Source organism: Hypanus sabinus, chromosome 7, assembly GCF_030144855.1.
Source record: "Hypanus sabinus isolate sHypSab1 chromosome 7, sHypSab1.hap1, whole genome shotgun sequence".
Classification (NCBI taxonomy): domain Eukaryota; kingdom Metazoa; phylum Chordata; class Chondrichthyes; order Myliobatiformes; family Dasyatidae; genus Hypanus; species Hypanus sabinus.
In genome coordinates this window covers 82,652,681-82,674,894 of record NC_082712.1, presented here as the reverse complement: position 1 = coordinate 82,674,894, position 22,214 = coordinate 82,652,681, and the positions used below count along the sequence as shown (strand labels likewise).

The 22,214-nt window shown below is 44.0% G+C and overlaps 1 protein-coding gene across 6 annotated transcripts in view; it reads left to right on the top strand.

The window, feature by feature from the left end:
- Nucleotides 1–22,214, top strand: part of LOC132396905 (protein phosphatase inhibitor 2-like) — a 364,660-nt gene that overhangs the window by 43,773 nt on the left and 298,673 nt on the right. For 4 of the 6 annotated variants that reach the window (XM_059974980.1, XM_059974985.1, XM_059974979.1 and 1 more), the window contains one exon: nucleotides 3,558–3,837. The exons of the other annotated variants lie outside the window; for them this stretch is intronic. In XM_059974980.1, coding sequence (XP_059830963.1) covers nucleotides 3,558–3,655 — 98 coding nt within the window. In that variant the 3' untranslated portion in view covers nucleotides 3,656–3,837. Of the gene's footprint in view, nucleotides 1–3,557; nucleotides 3,838–22,214 lie in introns of those variants that run through there. 6 annotated transcript variants of the gene reach the window in all.

Below are 22,214 nucleotides of genomic sequence, written 5' to 3'. Positions count from 1 at the left end.
TCTCGTCCTTGACTTCTCCATTATAGGAAACAGCCTTTTCACATCCAGGTCTTTCAATATCTGGTGGATTTCAATGAGATCCCCCCTCATCTTTCTAAACTCCAGGGAAAACAGAGCCATGAAATTCTCATCATACATTAGTGTTTTCATTCCTGGAATTGTTCTTGTGAACCTCCTCTGGACCTTCTCCATTGCTAACACATCCTTTCTTAGATAAGGAGCTCAAAGCTGCTCTATATACTCCGTGTGGTCTGACCAGTGCCTTATAAAGCCTCAGCATTACATCCTTGCTTAAATATTCTGGTTCTCTTGAAATGAATGCCAACGTTGCATTTGCCTTCCTCACCACAGACTCAACCTGCAAGTTAGCCTTTAGGGAATCCTGCACGAGGACTCCCAAGTCCCTCTGCACACCCGATTTCTGAATTTTCTCTCCATTTAGAAAATAATGTATGCTTTTATTCCTTCTGCCAAAGTGCATGACTGTTACCCTTCCCTACATTATAATCCATCTGCCACTTCTTTGCCCGTTCTCTTAATCTTCTGCAGACTTCATGCTTCCTCGACATTACCTGCCCCTCCATCTATCTTTGTATCGTCTGTTTCCAAAAAGTTATCAAGATCTGAGTAATCTCAAGCCCCACAAGTTCAAGATTAATTATCATCCAACCAAACATGAATATAGCCAATCAAAACTGCATTCCTCTGAGGCCAAGGTGCTGATGGGATAGTCCTGCAGAATTTAATGTCCTTTTTATCCAGCAGTGACTTACAAACATAAAAATGACATGTTAAAAGAACAATTACACCTTTGACTGGGCCCAGAGTGGCTGCTGTGTTCTAGCGCCTCACCATCTTACGCAAATTACAACACACACAAAATGCTGGAGGAACTCAGCAGGTCAGGCAGAGGTGAATAAGCAGTTGATGTTTTGGGCTGAGACCCTTCATTAGGACAAGAAAAGGAAGGGGGTATAAGACAGAATAGGACCATAAGTTCTAGGAACAGAATTAGGCCATTTGGCCCATCGTGGGCTGCTCCATCATCTCATCATGGCTGATCCAACGTTCCTCTCAGCTCCAATCTCCTTCCTTCTCCCCATATCCCCTCATGCCCTGACTAATCAAGAATCTATCAACCTCTGCCTGAAGTATACGTAAAGACTTGGCCTCCACAGCTGCCTGTGGCATTGAATTCCACAGATTCATTGCTAAAGAAATTCCTTCTCATTTCTGTTCTAAAAGGACGCCCCTCTATTCTGAGGCTGTGTCCTCTGGTCCTCGACATAAGGCTGGGAGGTGTAGGAGTACAAGTTGGCAGGTGACGAGTGACACCAGGTGAGGAGGTTGTTGTGTGGGTGGGGAGGGAGTTATTATGAAAAGCTGGAAGATGATAGGTGGAAAAGGTAAAGAAGAATGAATTTGATAGGGCAGTGGAAGGAGGAGGGGAACCAGAGGGAGGAGAAGGGAAATCAGAGGGAGGTGATGGCCAGGTTATGAGGGCAGGGCAGGGTAAGAGAACCAGCAGAATGGGGGGTAAAATTTAAAAAAAGTTGGTGGAGGGTAGGGGAAATCCAGAGGTTACCAGAAGTTAGAGCAATTAATGCTTATGCCATCAGGTTGGCGACTGCCCAAACGGAATATGTAGTGTTGATCCTCCGACCTGCATTTGGCCTCGTACTGTCAGTAGAAGAGTCTATGGACAGACATGTCAGCGTGGGAGTGTTGTTCAAGACTCCCAGCATTTACAGGACCCCTTGTGTCACTAAGTAATTTTAAATTCCATTGGAATTCTCGCCTGCTTGGCTTGGGTCACTCATTGTGACAACCTTCCTGATCATTTTTATTTCGGGCTGCCCCTTAAGTGGTTCAAATTATGGAGACTGGTTTGGTCATTACCTCCTCACCATCCTTCCCCCCCCCCCCCCCCACACCCCCTCCAATCCCTCACTGGTTCAGTATAGCTCCTCTCCTGGTTACGTTGTGGCTCCAGCCCGAGGACGTTCTGTAACACAGTTTGCGAGTCGGAAACCGAGTCTGGAATCAGCAGAAGGTCCTGGGGAAGCTGGCAAGCCTCCCAGAGTCTGCACAGGAGTCGAGGAGGACCTTTACTGAGGGCTGCTGGAGGGAGAGAAAAACTATAGAAAGATCTCAGACACTGAAATAGAGTCTTGGAGTCATAGAGTCATACAGCATAGAAACAGGTCCGTCAGCCCATCTGATCTGTGTTGGCCAATCTGAGCTTGTCCCACACAAAGGTACAGCACAGAAACAGGCCCTTCAGTCCACCTAGCCCATTTGATACCATTTAAACTACCTACTTCCATTGACCTGCTCCAGGACCACAGCCCTCCAATCGAGCTCACAGGCACCACTTGAGCTGGCAGGTCATTCCACACTCTCACAACCTCTGAGTGAAGAAGTTTCCCCTCATGGTCCCCTTAACTTTTTTACCTTTCACCCTTAACCCCTGATCTCTGGTTGTAGACCCACCCAAAGTCAGTGGAAAAGACAGCTGTCATTTACCCTACCTATACCTCTCATAATTTGGAATAGCTTCATTGGAAAATCTCCTCTCAGTTAACAACAACACACACAAAATGCTGGTGGAACACAGCAGGCTAGGCAGCATCTATAGGGAGAAGCGCTGTCAACGTTTCAGGCCCAGACCCTTCGTCTTTCAAATCTCCTACTATCTTTCCTTTCGGTTAGTTCAGACCCTGCAACATCCTTGTAAATTTTCTCTGTACTCTATCAACCTTACTTGCATATTCCTCTGAACCTTTCCAATCCATAAACTCATACAAAATGTTTTTTAGAAGTTCTTTTATACCTGCCTTCTAGTGGTATCTCATTCCACATACACACCATCATCATCTGTGTAAATGCTCCATACGTTCTGATTCCCCCTCACACCCTAAACCACAATTGTAAGGACAGGCAGCCACACCTCCACCATGACTGTCCTCCACACTGGTGCCCCTCCTTGTTGCCATAAGACCATAAGGTACAGGAGCAGAATTAGGCCATTTGGCCCATCAAGTCTGTTCCACCATTTCATTATGGTTGATCCATTTCCCTTTCAGGCCCAATCTCCTAACTTCTCCCCTGACTAATCAAGAATCTTTCAACCTCTGCCTTAAATATACCCAAAGCCTTGGCCTCTGCAGCCGCCTGTGGCAACAAATTCCTCCTGTGTCGTCTGGTCTTAGACACTCCTACTGTAGTACACATCCTTTCCACATTCACTCTATGCATGCCTTGCAGCATTCGATAGGTTTCAATGAGATGTCCTCTCGTTCTTCTTAATTCCAGGATGAAGCCTTGCTCTGCTTCCTATAGCTGATGACTGTATGGTTCTGCTTTAACTTCATCAACAAGTTTGCAGATTATGCCAACCGTAGTCAGCCATATCTCAAATAAGGATGTGTCGGAATACAGGAAGGAAAAAGAGAGCCAAGTGACATGGGTGTCATGACAACAACCTAGAATTGAAATTGCTTTGCATACGTGTTTGCCTTACTTCACAGATCTGACATGCTTTCTCTCTTCTGCAGAACCCTTTCAAGATTCCAGCCCAAAGGAGGGGAGGCAGCAATTTCTAGGCTCCCAAGATTTGCATTTGCTAGCTCACATTGTCTCTTGGAGTTGTTAAATAGCTGCTTTATGTAATTGCCTCACTATGATGTTGTGCCCATCATTTTTTTGGCTGCCTGGATGACAAAAAAAACCGCCATTTATAAATGTTTTACTGATATTTAAGGATTTTGTAAATATTGTTGAGTTTTTGGAATGGTGTTTTTAAATAAATAGCCTTCAATAAATTGAGCGTCGGAATCTTGTGACCTGAAGCCTTTTTTAGTAGGCCATAAAGAGGATACCAAAAGTTTCTTCAGATACATACCATCCGCTTACCTTCTTGGTCCTCCTGACTGGTGCTGCAGTCGTCAGTCTCTGCATATAACAAAAGAGGGCAAAGCCAGCATAAAAGCCAAATAGAGGGCACATAATACAAGCAAAATTTAGTGGGAAGTTAGAGGATTGGGAAGCTTTTAAGAACCAAAAGAAGACAACTGAAAAGTCATCAAGGAGGTAAAGATGGAGTAAACTAGCCAATAATATTAAAAAGAAAATTAAATGCATCTTCAGATGCATAAAGTGTAAAAGAGAGGCGCGAGTGGATATCAAACCACTGGAAAATGATGCTGGAGAGGTAGTAAAGGGAGACAAGGAGACGGCAGATGAACTGAATAAGTACTTTGCATCAGTCTTCACTGTGAAAGACACTTGCAGTGTGGTTGAAATTCCAGGCACCAGGGGGCATGAAGTGTGTGAGGTTACCATTACTAGAGCGAAGCTGCTTTGGAAACGGAAAGGTCTGAAGTCAGATAAGTCACCTAGACCCGATGGTGAACACCCCAGGGTTCTGAAAGAGGAGGCTGAAAAGACTGTGGAGGCATTAGTAATGATCTTTTAAGAATCACCAAGATTCTGGAATGGTTCCAGAAGACTGGAAAGTTGGAAATGTCACTCCACTCTTCAAGAAGGGAGAGAGGCAGCAGAAAGGAAACTACAGGCCAGTTAGTCTGAGGAGTCGATTATTAAGGACGAGGTCTCAGGGTACTTGGAGACACATGGTAAAATAGCTCACAGTCGGCATGGTTTCCTTAACAGAAAATCTTGGCTGACAAATCTGTTGGAATTCTTTAAAGAAGTAACAAAGCAGGATAAACAAAGGAGAATTGGTTGATGTGTACTTAAATTTTCAGGAGTTTGACAGGGTGCCCCTTGTGAGGTTACTTAACAGCTATGAGCCCATGGTATCACGGGAAGGTTTCTAGCGTGGATAAAGCATTGCTTGACTAACAGAAGGTAAAGAGAGGGAATAAAGGAAGCATTTTTTGACACGCTGCCAGTGACTAGTGGTGTTCCTCAAAGGTCTGTGTTGGGACCAACTCTTATTACATTATATATCAATGATTTGGATGATCGAATTGATGGCTTTGTAGCAAAGTTTGCAGGCGATATGAAGATAGGTAGAGGGGCAAGTAGTTTTGAGGAAATAGAAAGGCTACAGAAGGATTTAGACAGATTAGGAGAATGAGCAAAGAAATGGCAGATGGAATACAGTGCTGGGAAGTGTATGGTCAGGACCTTGGTAGAAGAAATGAAAGGGTTGATTATTTTCTAAATGGAGAGAAAATACAAAAAACTGAGGTGCAAAGGGACTTGAGAGTCGTTGTGCTGGGTTCCCTAAAGGTTAGTTTGCGGGTTGAGTCTGTGGTGAGGAAGGCAAATGTGATGCTAACATTCATTTGAAGAGAACTAGAATATAAAAGCAATGATGGTGAGACTTTATGAGGCACTGGTGAGGCCTCACTTGGAGTATTGTGAGCAGCTTTGGATGCCTTATCTTGGAAAGGATTTGCTGAAACTGGAGAGAGATCAAAGGGGGTTCATGAAAATGATTCCAGGATTGAATGGCTTGTCATATGAAGAGTGCTTGAAGGCTCTGGGCCTGTATTCACTGGAATTCAGAAGACTGAGGGGTGACCTCATTAAAACCTATCGAATGTTGAAAGGCCTTGATAGAGTGGATGTGGAGAGGATGTTTCCTATGAGGGAGGAGTCTAAGATCAGAGGACAGCCTCAGAATAGAGGGGCGTCCTTTTAGAACAGAGATGAGGAGGGATTTTTTTTAGCCAGGGAGTGGTGAATCTGTGGAATTTTTTGCCACTGGCAGCTGTGGAGGCCAAGTCTTTATGTGTATTTAAGGCAGAATCTTGACTGCTTAGGACATGAAGGGATATGGGAAGAAGGCAGGAGATTATGGCAGAGAAGGAAAATGGATCAGCCATGATGAACTGGCGGAGCAGACTTGATGGGCCAAATGGCCTAATTCTGCTCCTATATCTTATGGTCTTACAAGCTCTTAGTTACAGGGCAGGGGCACTCAGCTTTCTTCATCACATTGGAAATGTTGACTTCATCACCGTAATACTTTCACCTGATCTCTATAATGTTAGAAGGTACAACATCAACAATATGATTCCAAAGACAATTCAGTCAGTACATGGATAGGATAGGGATTTGGGCAAAGGCAGTGTAGATGGGCACTTTGGTCAGCAGAGAACAGTTGGGCCAATGGGCGGCGTCTCTCTTGTATGCCTTGATAATTCTATAAGACCACGAGACGCTGGAGCAGAATTAGACCATCCTGTCTGCTCTGGCCTTCCATTTTGGCCAATTTATTTTCTCTCTCAATTCCATTCTCCTGCCTTCTCCCTGTATCCTTTGACTCCCTTACTGTCAAGAACCTATCAATTTCCCCTTTAAATATACCCATTGACTTGGCCTTCACAGCTGCCTGTGGCAATGAATTCCGCAGATTCGCCACCCTCAAGCTAAAGATGTACCTTCTCACCTCTGTTCTAGAGAGACGTCCTTTTATTCTGAGGCTGTGCCCCCGGTCCAAGAGTGTCCCACTATTGGAAACATCCTCTCCACAGCCCCACAATATTAAGCCATTAAATGCTCCTCTTTCGAAAACCCTTTTATTCCTAGGATTATCCTCGTAAATCTTCTCTAGACCCTCTCCTATGCTGACACATCCTTTCTTAGATACGGGCCCAAATCCCACCCCCCACTCACGATTCAGGTAGAAGACACACACCACAAGGTTCAAGGACAGCTTCTATCCTGCTGTTAGAAGTCTATTGAATGGACCTGTTAATACATTAAGATAGACTCTTGGCCTCACAAGTGTCCTTGCTGATATTTTCCACTTTGTCCACCACGTTACTACAGTGCCTATAAAAAGTATTCACCCCCCGACAAGTTTTCATGTTTTATTGTTTTACAACATTGAATCACAATAGATTTAATTAAACTTTTTTGACTCTGATCAATAGAAAATATTCTTCAAATATCAAAGTGAAAACAATTTTCTACAAATTTGTCTAAATTTATTACAGTTATTAAACACAAAATAATTGATTGAATAATTATGCACCCCTTTCAAGTCAGTATTTAATGGATGCACCTTTGGCAGCAATTACAGCCTTGAGTCTGTGGATGGGTCTCTATCAGCTTTGCACATCTGGACACTGCAATTTTTCCCCATTCTTCTTTACAAAACTGCTCAAGCTCTGTCAGATTGCATTGAGGATCGTGAGTGAGTGAACAGCCCTTTTCAAGTCCAGTCACAAATTCTCAATTAGGTTGGGGTCTGGACTCAGACTTGGCCACTCCAGGACATTAACTTTATTGTTTTTAAGCCATTCCTGTGTAGCTATGGCTTTATGCTTGGAGTCCTTGCCTTGCTGGAAAACAAATCTACTCCCAAGTCACTCTTGCAGACTGGATCAGGTTTTCCTCCAGGATTTCCATAGAACACTACAGCACATTGTGGTACAGCTTCATCTCAGTGTACAGAACACATTGTGGTACAGCTTCATCTCAGTGTGTACAGAACACATTGTGGTACAGCTTCATCTCAGTGTGTACAGAACACATTGTGGTACAGCTTCATCTCAGTGTGTACAGAACACATTATGGTACAGCTTCATCTCAGTGTACAGAACACATTATGCTATAGCTTCACCCGGTATGTACAGAACACAATGTTGTACAGCCTCACCCGGTGTGTACAGAACACATTGTGGTACAGCTTCACCCGGTGCGTTCAGAACACATTGTGGTACAGCTTCACCCGGTGTGTTCAGAACACATTGTGGTACAGCGTCATCTGAGTGTACAGAACACATTGTGGTACAGCTTCATCTCAGTGTGCAGAACACATTGTGGTACAGCTTCATCTCAGTGTACAGAACATTGTGGTACAGCTTCATCTTACTGCACAGAACACATTATGCTACAGCTTCACCCGGTATGTACAGAACACATTGTGGTACAGCCTCACCCGGTGTGTACAGAACACATTGTGGTACAGCCTCACCCGGTGTGTACAGAACACATTGTGGTACAGCCTCACCCAGTATGTACAGAACACATTGTGGTACAGCTTCATCTCAGTGTACAGAACACATTGTGGTACAGCTTCATCTTAGTGTACAGACCACATTATGCTACAGCTTTACCCGGTATGTACAGAACACATTGTGGTACAGCCACACCCGGTGTGTACAGAACACATTGTGGTACAGCTTCTCCTGGTATGTACAGAACACATTGTGGTACAGCCTCACCCGGTGTGTACAGAACACATTGTGGTACAGCTACACCCGGTGTGTACAGAACACATTGTGGTACAGCTTCATCTCAGTGTGTACAGAACACATTGTGGTACAGCTTCACCTGGTGTGTACAGAATACATTGTGGTACAGCTTCATCTCAGTGTGTACAGAACACATTATGCTACAGCTTCATCTCAGTGTACAGAGCACGTTATGCTACAGCTACACCCGGTGTGTACAGAACACATTGTCGTATAGCTTCATCTCGGTGTGTACAGAACTCATTCTGGTACAGCTACATCTCAGTGTGTACAGAACACATTATGCTATAGCTTCACCCGGTATGTACAGAACACAATGTTGTACAGACTCACCCGGTGTGTACAGAACACATTGTGGTACAGCTTCACCCGGTGTGTTCAGAACACATTGTGGTACAGCTTCATCTGAGTGTACAGAACACATTGTGGTACAGCTTCATCTCACTGTGCAGAACACATTGTGGTACAGCTTCATCTCAGTGTACAGAACACATTGTGGTACAGCTTCATCTTAGTGTACAGAACACATTATGCTACAGCTTCACCCGGTATGTACAGAACACATTGTGGTACAGCCTCACCCGGTGTGTACAGAACACATTGTGGTACAGCTTCACCCGGTGTGTACAGAACACATTGTGGTAGAGCTTCACCCGGTGTGTACAGAACACATTGTGGTACAGCTTCATCTCAGTGTGTACAGAACACATTGTGGTAAAGCTTCACCTGGTGTGCACAGAACAAATTGTGGTACAGCTTCATCTCAGTGTGTACAGAACACATTGTGGTACAACTTCATCTCAGTGTGTACAGAATACATTATGATACAGCTTCATCTCAGTGTACAGAGCACATTATGCTACAGCTACACCCGGTGTGTACAGAACACATTGTGGTATAGCTTCATCTCGGTGTGTACAGAACACATTGTGGTACAGCTTCATTTCAGTGTGTACAGAACGCATTGTGGTACAGCTTCACCTCGGTGTGTACAGAACACATTGTGGTACGGGTTCATCTCAGTGTGCAGAACACATTGTATTACAGCTTCATCTCAGTGGGTACTGAACAGATTGTGGTACAGCTTCACCTGGTGTGTACAGAACAAATTGTGGTACAGCTTCATATCAGTGTGTACAGATCACATTGTGATACAGATTTATCACAGTGTACAGGACAGATTGAGGTACAGCTTCACCTCAGTGTGCAGAACACATTGTGGTACAGCTTCATCTCACTGGGTACAGAACACATTGTGGTACAGCTTCATCTCAGTGTGTACAGAACACATTGTCGTACAGCTTCAACTCAGTGTACAGATCACATTGTGGTACAGCTTCATCTCAGTGTGAAGAACACATTGTGGTACAGCTTCATCTCAGTGGGTACTGAACAGATTGTGCTACAGCTTCACCTGGTGTGTACAGAACACATTGTTCTACAGCTTCACCCGGTGTGTACAGAAGACTTTATGGTACAGCTTCGTCTCACTGTGTACACAACACATTGTGTTACAGCTTTATGTCAGTGTGTACAGAACACATTGGGTTACAGCTTCATCTCAGTGTACAGAAAACACTGTGGTACAGCTTCATCTCAGTGTACAGAACACATTGTGGTACAGCTTCATCTTAGTGTACAGAACACATTATGTTACAGCTTCACCCGGTATGTACAGAACACATTGTGGTACAGCCTCACCCGGTGTGTACAGAACACATTGTGGTACAGCTTCTCCCGGTATGTACAGAACACATAGTGGTAAAGCCTCACCCGGTGTGTACAGAACACATTGTGGTACAGCTTCTCCCGGTATGTACAGAACACATTGTGGTACAGCTTCATCCGGTGTGTACAGAACACATTGTGGTACAGCTTCATCTCAGTGTGTACAGAACACATTGTGGTACAGCTTCACCTGGTGCGTACAGAATACATTGTGCAACAGCTTCATCTCAGTGTGTACAGAACACATTGTGATACAGATTCATCACAGTGTACAGAACAGATTGAGGTACAGCTTCATCTCAGTGTACAGAATACATTCTGGTACAACTGCATCGCCGTGTGTACAGAACACATTGTTGTACAGCTTCATCCGGTGTGTACTGAAGACATTATGGTACAGCTTCCTCTCAGTGTGTACAGAACACATTGGGTTACAGCTTTATGTCAGTGTACAGAAAACACTGTGGTACAGCTTCATCTCAGTCTGTACAGAACACATTGTGGTACAGCTTCACCCGGTGCGTACAGAAAAAATTGAGGTATAGGTTCATCTCAGTGTGTACAGAACACATTGTGGTACAGCTTCACCCGATGCATACAGAACAAATTGTGGTACAGCTTCATCAAAGTGTGTACAGAACACATTGTGGTACAGCTTCATCTCAGTGTTTACCGAACACATTGTGTTACAGCTTCATCTCAGCGTTTACGGAACACATTGTGGTACAGATTCATCTCAGTGTGTACAGAACACATTATGGTACAGCTTCATCTCAGTGTACAGAACACATTGAGGTACAGATTCATCTCAGTGTGTACAGAACACATTGTGGTACAGCTTCATCTCAGTGTACAGAACACATTGAGGTACAGATTCATCTCAGTGTGTACAGAACAGATTGTGATATAGATTCATCACAGTGTACATAACAGATTGAGGTACAGATTCATCTCAGTGTACAGAATACATTCTGGTACGGCTGCATCTCAGTGTGTACAGAATGGATTGTGGTACAGCTTCACCCGGTGTGTACAGAACACATTATGTTACAGCTTCGTCTCAGTGTGTACAGAACACATTGGGTTACAGCTTCATCTCAGTGTACAGAAAACACTGTGGTACAGCTTCAGCTCAGTCTGTACAGAACACATTGTGGTACAGCTTCACCCGGTGCGTACAGAACAAATTGAGGTACAGGTTCATCTCAGTGTGTACAGAACACATTGTGGTACAGCTTCACCCGATGCGTACAGAACAAATTGAGGTACAGCTTCATCAAAGTGTGTACAGAACACATTGTGATACAGCTTCATCTCAGTGTATACTGAACACATTATGATACAGCTTCATCTCAGTGTACAGAACACATTGTGGTACAGCTTCATCTCAGTGTGTACAGAACACATTGTGGTACAGCTACATCTCAGTGTGTACAGAACACATAATGGTACAGCTTCATCTCAGTGTACAGAACACATTATGCTACAGCTTCACCCAGTATGTACAGAACACATTGTGGTACAGCCTCACCCGGTGTGTACAGAACACATTGTGGTACAGCTTCACCCGGTATGTACAGAACACATTGTGATTCAGCTTCATCTCAGTGTGTACAGAACACATTGTGGTACAGCTTCACCTGGTGTGTACAGAACACATTGTGGTACAGCTTCATCTCAGTGTGTACAGAACACATTGTGGTACAACTTCATCACAGTGTGTACAGAACACATTATGGTACAGCTTCATCTCAGTGTACAGAACACATTCTGATACAGCTTCATCTCAGTGTACAGAACACATTGTGGTACAGCTTCATCTCAGTGTGTACAGAACTCATTGTGGTACAGCTACATCTCAGTGTGTACAGAACACATTGTGGTACAGCTTCTCCCGGTATATACAGAACACATTGTGGTACAGCCTCACCCGGTGTGTACAGAACACATTGTGGTACAGCTTCACCCGGTGTGTACAGAACACATTGTGGTACAGCTTCATCTCAGTGTGTACAGAACACATTGTGGTACAGCTTCACCTGGTGTGTACAGAATACATTGTGGTACAGCTTCATCTCAGTGTACAGGGCACATTATGCTACAGCTACACTCGGTGTGTACAGAACACATTGTGGTATAGCTTCATCTCGGTGTGTACAGAACACATTGTGGTACTGCTTCATTTCAGTGTGTACAGAACACATTGTGGTATAGCTTCACCCGGTGTGTACAGAACACATTGTGGTACGGGTTCATCTCAGTGTGCAGAACACATTGTGCTACAACTTCACCTCAGTGGGTACTGAACAGATTGTGGTACAGCTTCACCTGGTGTGTACAGAACAAATTGTGGTACAGCTTCATATCAGTGAGTACAGAACACATTGTGATACAGATTTATCACAGTGTACAGGACAGATTGAGGTACAGCTTCATCTCAGCGTGCAGAACACATTGTGGTACAGCTTTATCTCGGTGTGTACAGAACACATTGTGGTACAGCTTCATCTCAGTGTGTACAGAACACATTGTGGTACAGCTTGAACTCAGTGTACAGAACACATTGTGGTGCAGCTTCATCTCAGTGTGAAGAACACATTGTGCTACAGCTTCATCTCAGTGTGAAGAACACATTGTGCGACAGCTTCACCTGGTGTGTGCAGAACAAATTGTAGTACAGCTTCATATCAGTGTGTACAGAACACATTGTGATACAGATTCATCACAGTGTACAGAACAGATTGAGGTACAGCTTCATCTCAGTGTACAGAATACATTCTGGTACAGCTGCATCGCCGTGTGTACAGAACACATTGTTGTACAGCTTCACCCGGTGTGTACAGAAGACATTATGGTACAGCTTCCTCTCAGTGTGTACAGAACACATTGTGTTACAGCTTTATGTCAGTGTGTACAGAACACATTGGGTTACAGCTTCATCTCAGTGTACAGAAAACACTGTGGTACAGCTTCATCTCAGTCTGTACAGAACACATTGTGGTACAGCTTCACCCGGTGCGTACAGAAAAAATTGAGGTACAGGTTCATCTCAGTGTGTACAGAACACATTGTGCTACAGCTTCATCAAAGTGTGTACAGAACACATTGTGTTACAGCTTCATCTGAGTGTATAGAACACATTGTGGTACAGATTCATCTCAGTGTACAGAACACATTGAGGTACAGATTCATCTCAGTGTGTACAGAACACATTATGGTACAGCTTCATCTCAGTGTACAGAACACATTGTGGTGCAGCTTCATCTCAGTGTGAAGAACACATTATGATACAGCTTCATCTCAGTGTACAGAACACATTGTGGTACAGCTTCATCTCAGTGTGTACAGAACTCATTGTGGTACAGCTACATCTCAGTGTGTACAGAACACATTGTGGTACAGCTTCTCCCGGTATGTACAGAACACATTGTGGTACAGCCTCACCCGGTGTGTACAGAACACATTGTGGTACAGCTTCACCCGGTGTGTACAGAACACATTGTGGTACAGCTTCATCTCAGTGTGTACAGAACACATTGTGGTACAGCTTCACCTGGTGTGTACAGAATACATTGTGGTACAGCTTCATCTCAGTGTGTACAGAACACATTGTGGTACAGCTTCATCTCAGTATACAGAACACATTATGCTACAGCTTCACCCGGTATTTACAGAACACATTGTGGTACAGCCTCACCCGGTGTGTACAGAACACATTGTGGTACAGCTTCTCCCGGTATGTACAGAACACATTGTGGTTCAGCTTCACCCGGTGTGTACAGAACACATTGTGGTACAGCTTCACCTGGTGTGTACAGAACACATTGTGGTACAGCTTCATCTCAGTGTGTACAGAACACATTGTGGTACAACTTCATCTCAGTGTGTACAGAACACATTATGGTACAGCTTCATCTCAGTGTACAGAACACATTATGATACAGCTTCATCTCAGTGTACAGAGCACATTGTGGTACAGCTTCATCTCAGTGTGTACAGAACTGATTGTGGTACAGCTACATCTCAGTGTGTACAGAACACATTGTGGTACAGCTTCTCCCGGTTTGTACAGAACACATTGTGGTACAGCCTCACCCGGTGTGTACAGAACACATTGTGATACAGCTTCACCCGGTGTGTACAGAACACATTGTGGTAGAGCTTCATCTCAGTGTGTACAGAACACATTGTGGTACAGCTTCACCTGGTGTGTACAGAACACATTGTGGTATAGCTTCATCTCGGTGTGTACAGAACACATTGGGTTACAGCTTCATCTCAGTGTACAAAAAACACTGTGGTACAACTTCAGCTCAGTGTGTACAGAACAGATTGTGATATAGATTCATCACAGTGTACAGAACAGATTGAGGTACAGCTTCATCTCAGTGTACAGAATACATTCTGGTACGGCTGCATCTCCGTGTGTACAGAATGGATTGTGGTACAGCTTCACCCGGTGTGTACAGAACTCATTGTGGTACAGATTAATCTCAGTGTGTACAGAGCACATTGTGGTATAGCTTCATCTCGGTGTGTACAGAACACATTGTGGTACAGCCTCACCCGGTGTGTACAGAACACATTGTGGTACAGCCTCACCCAGTATGTACAGAACACATTGTGGTACAGCTTCATCTCAGTGTACAGAACACATTGTGGTACAGCTTCATCTTAGTGTACAGAACACATTATGCTACAGCTTTACCCGGTATGTACAGAACACATTGTGGTACAGCCTCACCCGGTGTGTACAGAACACATTGTGGTACAGCTTCTCCTGGTATGTACAGAACACATTGTGGTACAGCCTCACCCGGTGTGTACAGAACACATTGTGGTACAGCTTCACCCGGTGTGTACAGAACACATTGTGGTACAGCTTCATCTCAGTGTGTACAGAACACATTGTGGTACAGCTTCACCTGGTGTGTACAGAATACATTGTGGTACAGCTTCATCTCACTGTGTACAGAACACATTATGCTACAGCTTCATCTCAGTGTACAGAGCACGTTATGCTACAGCTACACCCGGTGTGTACAGAACACATTGTCGTATAGCTTCATCTCGGTGTGTACAGAACTCATTCTGGTACAGCTACATCTCACTGTGTACAGAACACATTATGGTACAGCTTCATCTCAGTGTACAGAACACATTATGCTATAGCTTCACCCGGTATGTACAGAACACAATGTTGTACAGACTCACCCGGTGTGTACAGAACACATTGTGGTACAGCTTCACCCGGTGTGTTCAGAACACATTGTGGTACAGCTTCATCTGAGTGTACAGAACACATTGTGGTACAGCTTCATCTCACTGTGCAGAACACATTGTGGTACAGCTTCATCTCAGTGTACAGAACACATTGTGGTACAGCTTCATCTTAGTGTACAGAACACATTATGCTACAGCTTCACCCGGTATGTACAGAACACATTGTGGTACAGCCTCACCCGGTGTGTACAGAACACATTGTGGTACAGCTTCACCCGGTGTGTACAGAACACATTGTGGTACAGCTTCATCTCAGTGTGTACAGAACACATTGTGGTACAGCTTCACCTGGTGTGCACAGAACAAATTGTGGTACAGCTTCATCTCAGTGTGTACAGAACACATTGTGGTACAACTTCATCTCAGTGTGTACAGAATACATTATGATACAGCTTCATCTCAGTGTACAGAGCACATTATGCTACAGCTACACCCGGTGTGTACAGAACACATTGTGGTATAGCTTCATCTCGGTGTGTACAGAACACATTGTGGTACAGCTTCATTTCAGTGTGTACAGAACGCATTGTGGTACAGCTTCACCTCGGTGTGTACAGAACACATTGTGGTACGGGTTCATCTCAGTGTGCAGAACACATTGTATTACAGCTTCATCTCAGTGGGTACTGAACAGATTGTGGTACAGCTTCACCTGGTGTGTACAGAACAAATTGTGGTACAGCTTCATATCAGTGTGTACAGATCACATTGTGATACAGATTTATCACAGTGTACAGGACAGATTGAGGTACAGCTTCATCTCAGTGTGCAGAACACATTGTGGTACAGCTTCATCTCACTGGGTACAGAACACATTGTGGTACAGCTTCATCTCAGTGTGTACAGAACACATTGTCATACAGCTTCAACTCAGTGTACAGAACACATTGTGGTGCAGCTTCATCTCAGTGTGAAGAACACATTGTGGTACAGCTTCATCTCAGTGGGTACTGAACAGATTGTGCTACAGCTTCACCTGGTGTGTACAGAACACATTGTTCTACAGCTTCACCCGGTGTGTACAGAAGACTTTATGGTACAGCTTCGTCTCACTGTGTACACAACACATTGTGTTACAGCTTTATGTCAGTGTGTACAGAACACATTGGGTTACAGCTTCATCTCAGTGTACAGAAAACACTGTGGTACAGCTTCATCTCAGTGTACAGAACACATTGTGGTACAGCTTCATCTTAGTGTACAGAACACATTATGTTACAGCTTCACCCGGTATGTACAGAACACATTGTGGTACAGCCTCACCCGGTGTGTACAGAACACATTGTGGTACAGCTTCTCCCGGTATGTACAGAACACATAGTGGTAAAGCCTCACCCGGTGTGTACAGAACACATTGTGGTACAGCTTCTCCCGGTATGTACAGAACACATTGTGGTACAGCCTCACCCGGTGTGTACAGAACACATTGTGGTACAGCTTCATCCGGTGTGTACAGAACACATTGTGGTACAGCTTCATCTCAGTGTGTACAGAACACATTGTGGTACAGCTTCACCTGGTGCGTACAGAATACATTGTGCAACAGCTTCATCTCAGTGTGTACAGAACACATTGTGATACAGATTCATCACAGTGTACAGAACAGATTGAGGTACAGCTTCATCTCAGTGTACAGAATACATTCTGGTACAACTGCATCGCCGTGTGTACAGAACACATTGTTGTACAGCTTCACCCGGTGTGTACTGAAGACATTATGGTACAGCTTCCTCTCAGTGTGTACAGAACACATTGGGTTACAGCTTTATGTCAGTGTGTACAGAACACATTGGGTTACAGCTTCATCTCCGTGTACAGAAAACACTGTGGTACAGCTTCATCTCAGTCTGTACAGAACACATTGTGGTACAGCTTCAACCGGTGCGTACAGAAAAAATTGAGGTATAGGTTCATCTCAGTGTGTACAGAACACATTGTGGTACAGCTTCACCCGATGCATACAGAACAAATTGTGGTACAGCTTCATCAAAGTGTGTACAGAACACATTGTGCTACAGCTTCATCTCAGTGTTTACCGAACACATTGTGTTACAGCTTCATCTGAGTGTATAGAACACATTGTGGTACAGATTCATCTCAGTGTGTACAGAACACCTTGTGGTACAGCTTCATCTCAGTGTGTACAGAACACATTGTGTTATAGCTTCATCTCAGCGTTTACGGAACACATTGTGTTACAGCTTCATCTGAGTGTATAGAACACATTGTGGTACAGATTCATCTCAGTGTGTACAGAACACATTATGGTACAGCTTCATCTCAGTGTACAGAACACATTGAGGTACAGATTCATCTCAGTGTGTACAGAACACATTATGGTACAGCTTCATCTCAGTGTACAGAACACATTGTGGTACAGCTTCATCTCAGTGTGTACAGAACAGATTGTGATATAGATTCATCACAGTGTACAGAACAGATTGAGGTACAGATTCATCTCAGTGTACAGAATACATTCTGGTACGGCTGCATCTCAGTGTGTACAGAATGGATTGTGGTACAGCTTCACCCGGTGTGTACAGAACACATTATGTTACAGCTTCGTCTCAGTGTGTACAGAACACATTGGGTTACAGCTTCATCTCAGTGTACAGAAAACACTGTGGTACAGCTTCAGCTCAGTCTGTACAGAACACATTGTGGTACAGCTTCACCCGGTGCGTACAGAACAAATTGAGGTACAGGTTCATCTCAGTGTGTACAGAACACATTGTGGTACAGCTTCACCCGATGCGTACAGAACAAATTGAGGTACAGCTTCATCAAAGTGTGTACAGAACACATTGTGATACAGCTTCATCTCAGTGTATACTGAACACATTATGATACAGCTTCATCTCAGTGTACAGAACACATTGTGGTACAGCTTCATCTCAGTGTGTACAGAACACATTGTGGTACAGCTACATCTCAGTGTGTACAGAACACATAATGGTACAGCTTCATCTCAGTGTACAGAACACATTATGCTACAGCTTCACCCAGTATGTACAGAATACATTGTGGTACAGCCTCACCCGGTGTGTACAGAACACATTGTGGTACAGCTTCACCCGGTATGTACAGAACACATTGTGATTCAGCTTCATCTCAGTGTGTACAGAACACATTGTGGTACAGCTTCACCTGGTGTGTACAGAACACATTGTGGTACAGCTTCATCTCAGTGTGTACAGAACACATTGTGGTACAACTTCATCACAGTGTGTACAGAACACATTATGGTACAGCTTCATCTCAGTGTACAGAACACATTCTGATACAGCTTCATCTCAGTGTACAGAACACATTGTGGTACAGCTTCATCTCAGTGTGTACAGAACTCATTGTGGTACAGCTACATCTCAGTGTGTACAGAACACATTGTGGTACAGCTTCTCCCGGTATATACAGAACACATTGTGGTACAGCCTCACCCGGTGTGTACAGAACACATTGTGGTACAGCTTCACCCGGTGTGTACAGAACACATTGTGGTACAGCTTCATCTCAGTGTGTACAGAACACATTGTGGTACAGCTTCACCTGGTGTGTACAGAATACATTGTGGTACAGCTTCATCTCAGTGTACAGGGCACATTATGCTACAGCTACACTCGGTGTGTACAGAACGCATTGTGGTATAGCTTCATCTCGGTGTGTACAGAACACATTGTGGTACAGCTTCATCTCAGTGTACAGAACACATTGAGGTACAGATTCATCTCAGTGTGTACAGAACACATTATGGTACAGCTTCATCTCAGTGTACAGAACACATTGTGGTACAGCTTCATCTCAGTGTGTACAGAACAGATTGTGATATAGATTCATCACAGTGTACAGAACAGATTGAGGTACAGATTCATCTCAGTGTACAGAATACATTCTGGTACGGCTGCATCTCAGTGTGTACAGAATGGATTGTGGTACAGCTTCACCCGGTGTGTACAGAACACATTATGTTACAGCTTCGTCTCAGTGTGTACAGAACACATTGGGTTACAGCTTCATCTCAGTGTACAGAAAACACTGTGGTACAGCTTCAGCTCAGTCTGTACAGAACACATTGTGGTACAGCTTCACCCGGTGCGTACAGAACAAATTGAGGTACAGGTTCATCTCAGTGTGTACAGAACACATTGTGGTACAGCTTCACCCGATGCGTACAGAACAAATTGAGGTACAGCTTCATCAAAGTGTGTACAGAACACATTGTGATACAGCTTCATCTCAGTGTATACTGAACACATTATGATACAGCTTCATCTCAGTGTACAGAACACATTGTGGTACAGCTTCATCTCAGTGTGTACAGAACACATTGTGGTACAGCTACATCTCAGTGTGTACAGAACACATAATGGTACAGCTTCATCTCAGTGTACAGAACACATTATGCTACAGCTTCACCCAGTATGTACAGAATACATTGTGGTACAGCCTCACCCGGTGTGTACAGAACACATTGTGGTACAGCTTCACCCGGTATGTACAGAACACATTGTGATTCAGCTTCATCTCAGTGTGTACAGAACACATTGTGGTACAGCTTCACCTGGTGTGTACAGAACACATTGTGGTACAGCTTCATCTCAGTGTGTACAGAACACATTGTGGTACAACTTCATCACAGTGTGTACAGAACACATTATGGTACAGCTTCATCTCAGTGTACAGAACACATTCTGATACAGCTTCATCTCAGTGTACAGAACACATTGTGGTACAGCTTCATCTCAGTGTGTACAGAACTCATTGTGGTACAGCTACATCTCAGTGTGTACAGAACACATTGTGGTACAGCTTCTCCCGGTATATACAGAACACATTGTGGTACAGCCTCACCCGGTGTGTACAGAACACATTGTGGTACAGCTTCACCCGGTGTGTACAGAACACATTGTGGTACAGCTTCATCTCAGTGTGTACAGAACACATTGTGGTACAGCTTCACCTGGTGTGTACAGAATACATTGTGGTACAGCTTCATCTCAGTGTACAGGGCACATTATGCTACAGCTACACTCGGTGTGTACAGAACGCATTGTGGTATAGCTTCATCTCGGTGTGTACAGAACACATTGTGGTACAGCTTCATTTCAGTGTGTACAGAACACATTGTGGTATAGCTTCACCTCGGTGTGTTCAGAACACATTGTGGTACGGGTTCATCTCAGTGTGTACAGAACACTTTGTGGTATAGCTTCACCTCGGTGTGTTCAGAACACATTGTGGTACGGGTTCATCTCAGTGTGTACAGAACACATTGTGCTACAACTTCACCTCAGTGGGTACTGAACAGATTGTGGTACAGCTTCACCTGGTGTGTACAGAACAAATTGTGGTACAGCTTCATATCAGTGAGTACAGAACACATTGTGATACAGATTTATCACAGTGTAGAGGACAGATTGAGGTACAGCTTCATCTCAGCGTGCAGAACACATTGTGCTACAGCTTCATCTCAGTTGGTACAGAACACATTGTGGTACAGCTTCATCTCAGTGTGTACAGAACACATTGTGGTACAACTTGAACTCAGTGTACAGAACACATTGTGGTGCAGCTTCATCTCAGTGTGAAGAACACATTGTGCTACAGCTTCATCTCAGTTGGTACAGAACACATTGTGGTACAGCTTGAACTCAGTGTACAGAACACATTGTGGTACAGCTTCATCTCAGTGGGTACTGAACAGATTGTGCGACAGCTTCACCTGGTGTGTGCAGAACAAATTGTAGTACAGCTTCATATCAGTGTGTACAGAACACATTGTGATACAGATTCATCACAGTGTACAGAACAGATTGAGGTACAGCTTCATCTCAGTGTACAGAATACATTCTGGTACAGCTGCATGGCCGTGTGTACAGAACACATTGTTGTACAGCTTCACCCGGTGTGTACAGAAGACATTATGGTACAGCTTCCTCTCAGTGTGTACAGAACACATGGTGTTACAGCTTTATGTCAGTGTGTACAGAACACATTGGGTTACAGCTTCATCTCAGTGTACAGAAAACACTGTGGTACAGCTTCATCTCAGTCTGTACAGAACACATTGTGGTACAGCTTCACCCGGTGCGTACAGAACACATTGTGGTACAGCTTCACCCGATGCATACAGAACAAGTTGTGGTACAGCTTCATCAAAGTGTGTACAGAACACATTGTGCTACAGCTTCATCTGAGTGTATAGAACACATTGTGGTACAGATTCATCTCAGTGTGTACAGAACACATTATGGTACAGCTTCATCTCAGTGTACAGAACACATTGAGGTACAGATTCATCTCAGTGTGTACAGAACACATTATGGTACAGCTTCATCTCAGTGTACAGAACACATTGTGGTGCAGCTTCATCTCAGTGTGAAGAACACATTATGATACAGCTTCATCTCAGTGTACAGAACACATTGTGGTACAGCTTCATCTCAGTGTGTACAGAACTCATTGTGGTACAGCTACATCTCAGTGTGTACAGAACACATTGTGGTACAGCTTCTCCCGGTATGTACAGAACACATTGTGGTACAGCCTCACCCGGTGTGTACAGAACACATTGTGGTACAGCTTCACCCGGTGTGTACAGAACACATTGTGATACAGCTTCATCTCAGTGTGTACAGAACACATTGTGGTACAGCTTCACCTGGTGTGTACAGAATACATTGTGGTACAGCTTCATCTCAGTGTGTACAGAACACATTGTGGTACAGCCTCACCCGGTGTGTACAGAACACATTGTGGTACAGCTTCTCCCGGTATGTACAGAACACATTGTGGTACAGCTTCACCCGGTGTGTACAGAACACATTGTGGTACAGCTTCATCTCAGTGTGTACAGAACACATTGTGGTACAGCTTCACCTGGTGTGTACAGAACACATTGTGGTACAGCTTCATCTCAGTGTGTACAGAACACATTGTGGTACAACTTCATCTCAGTGTGTACAGAAC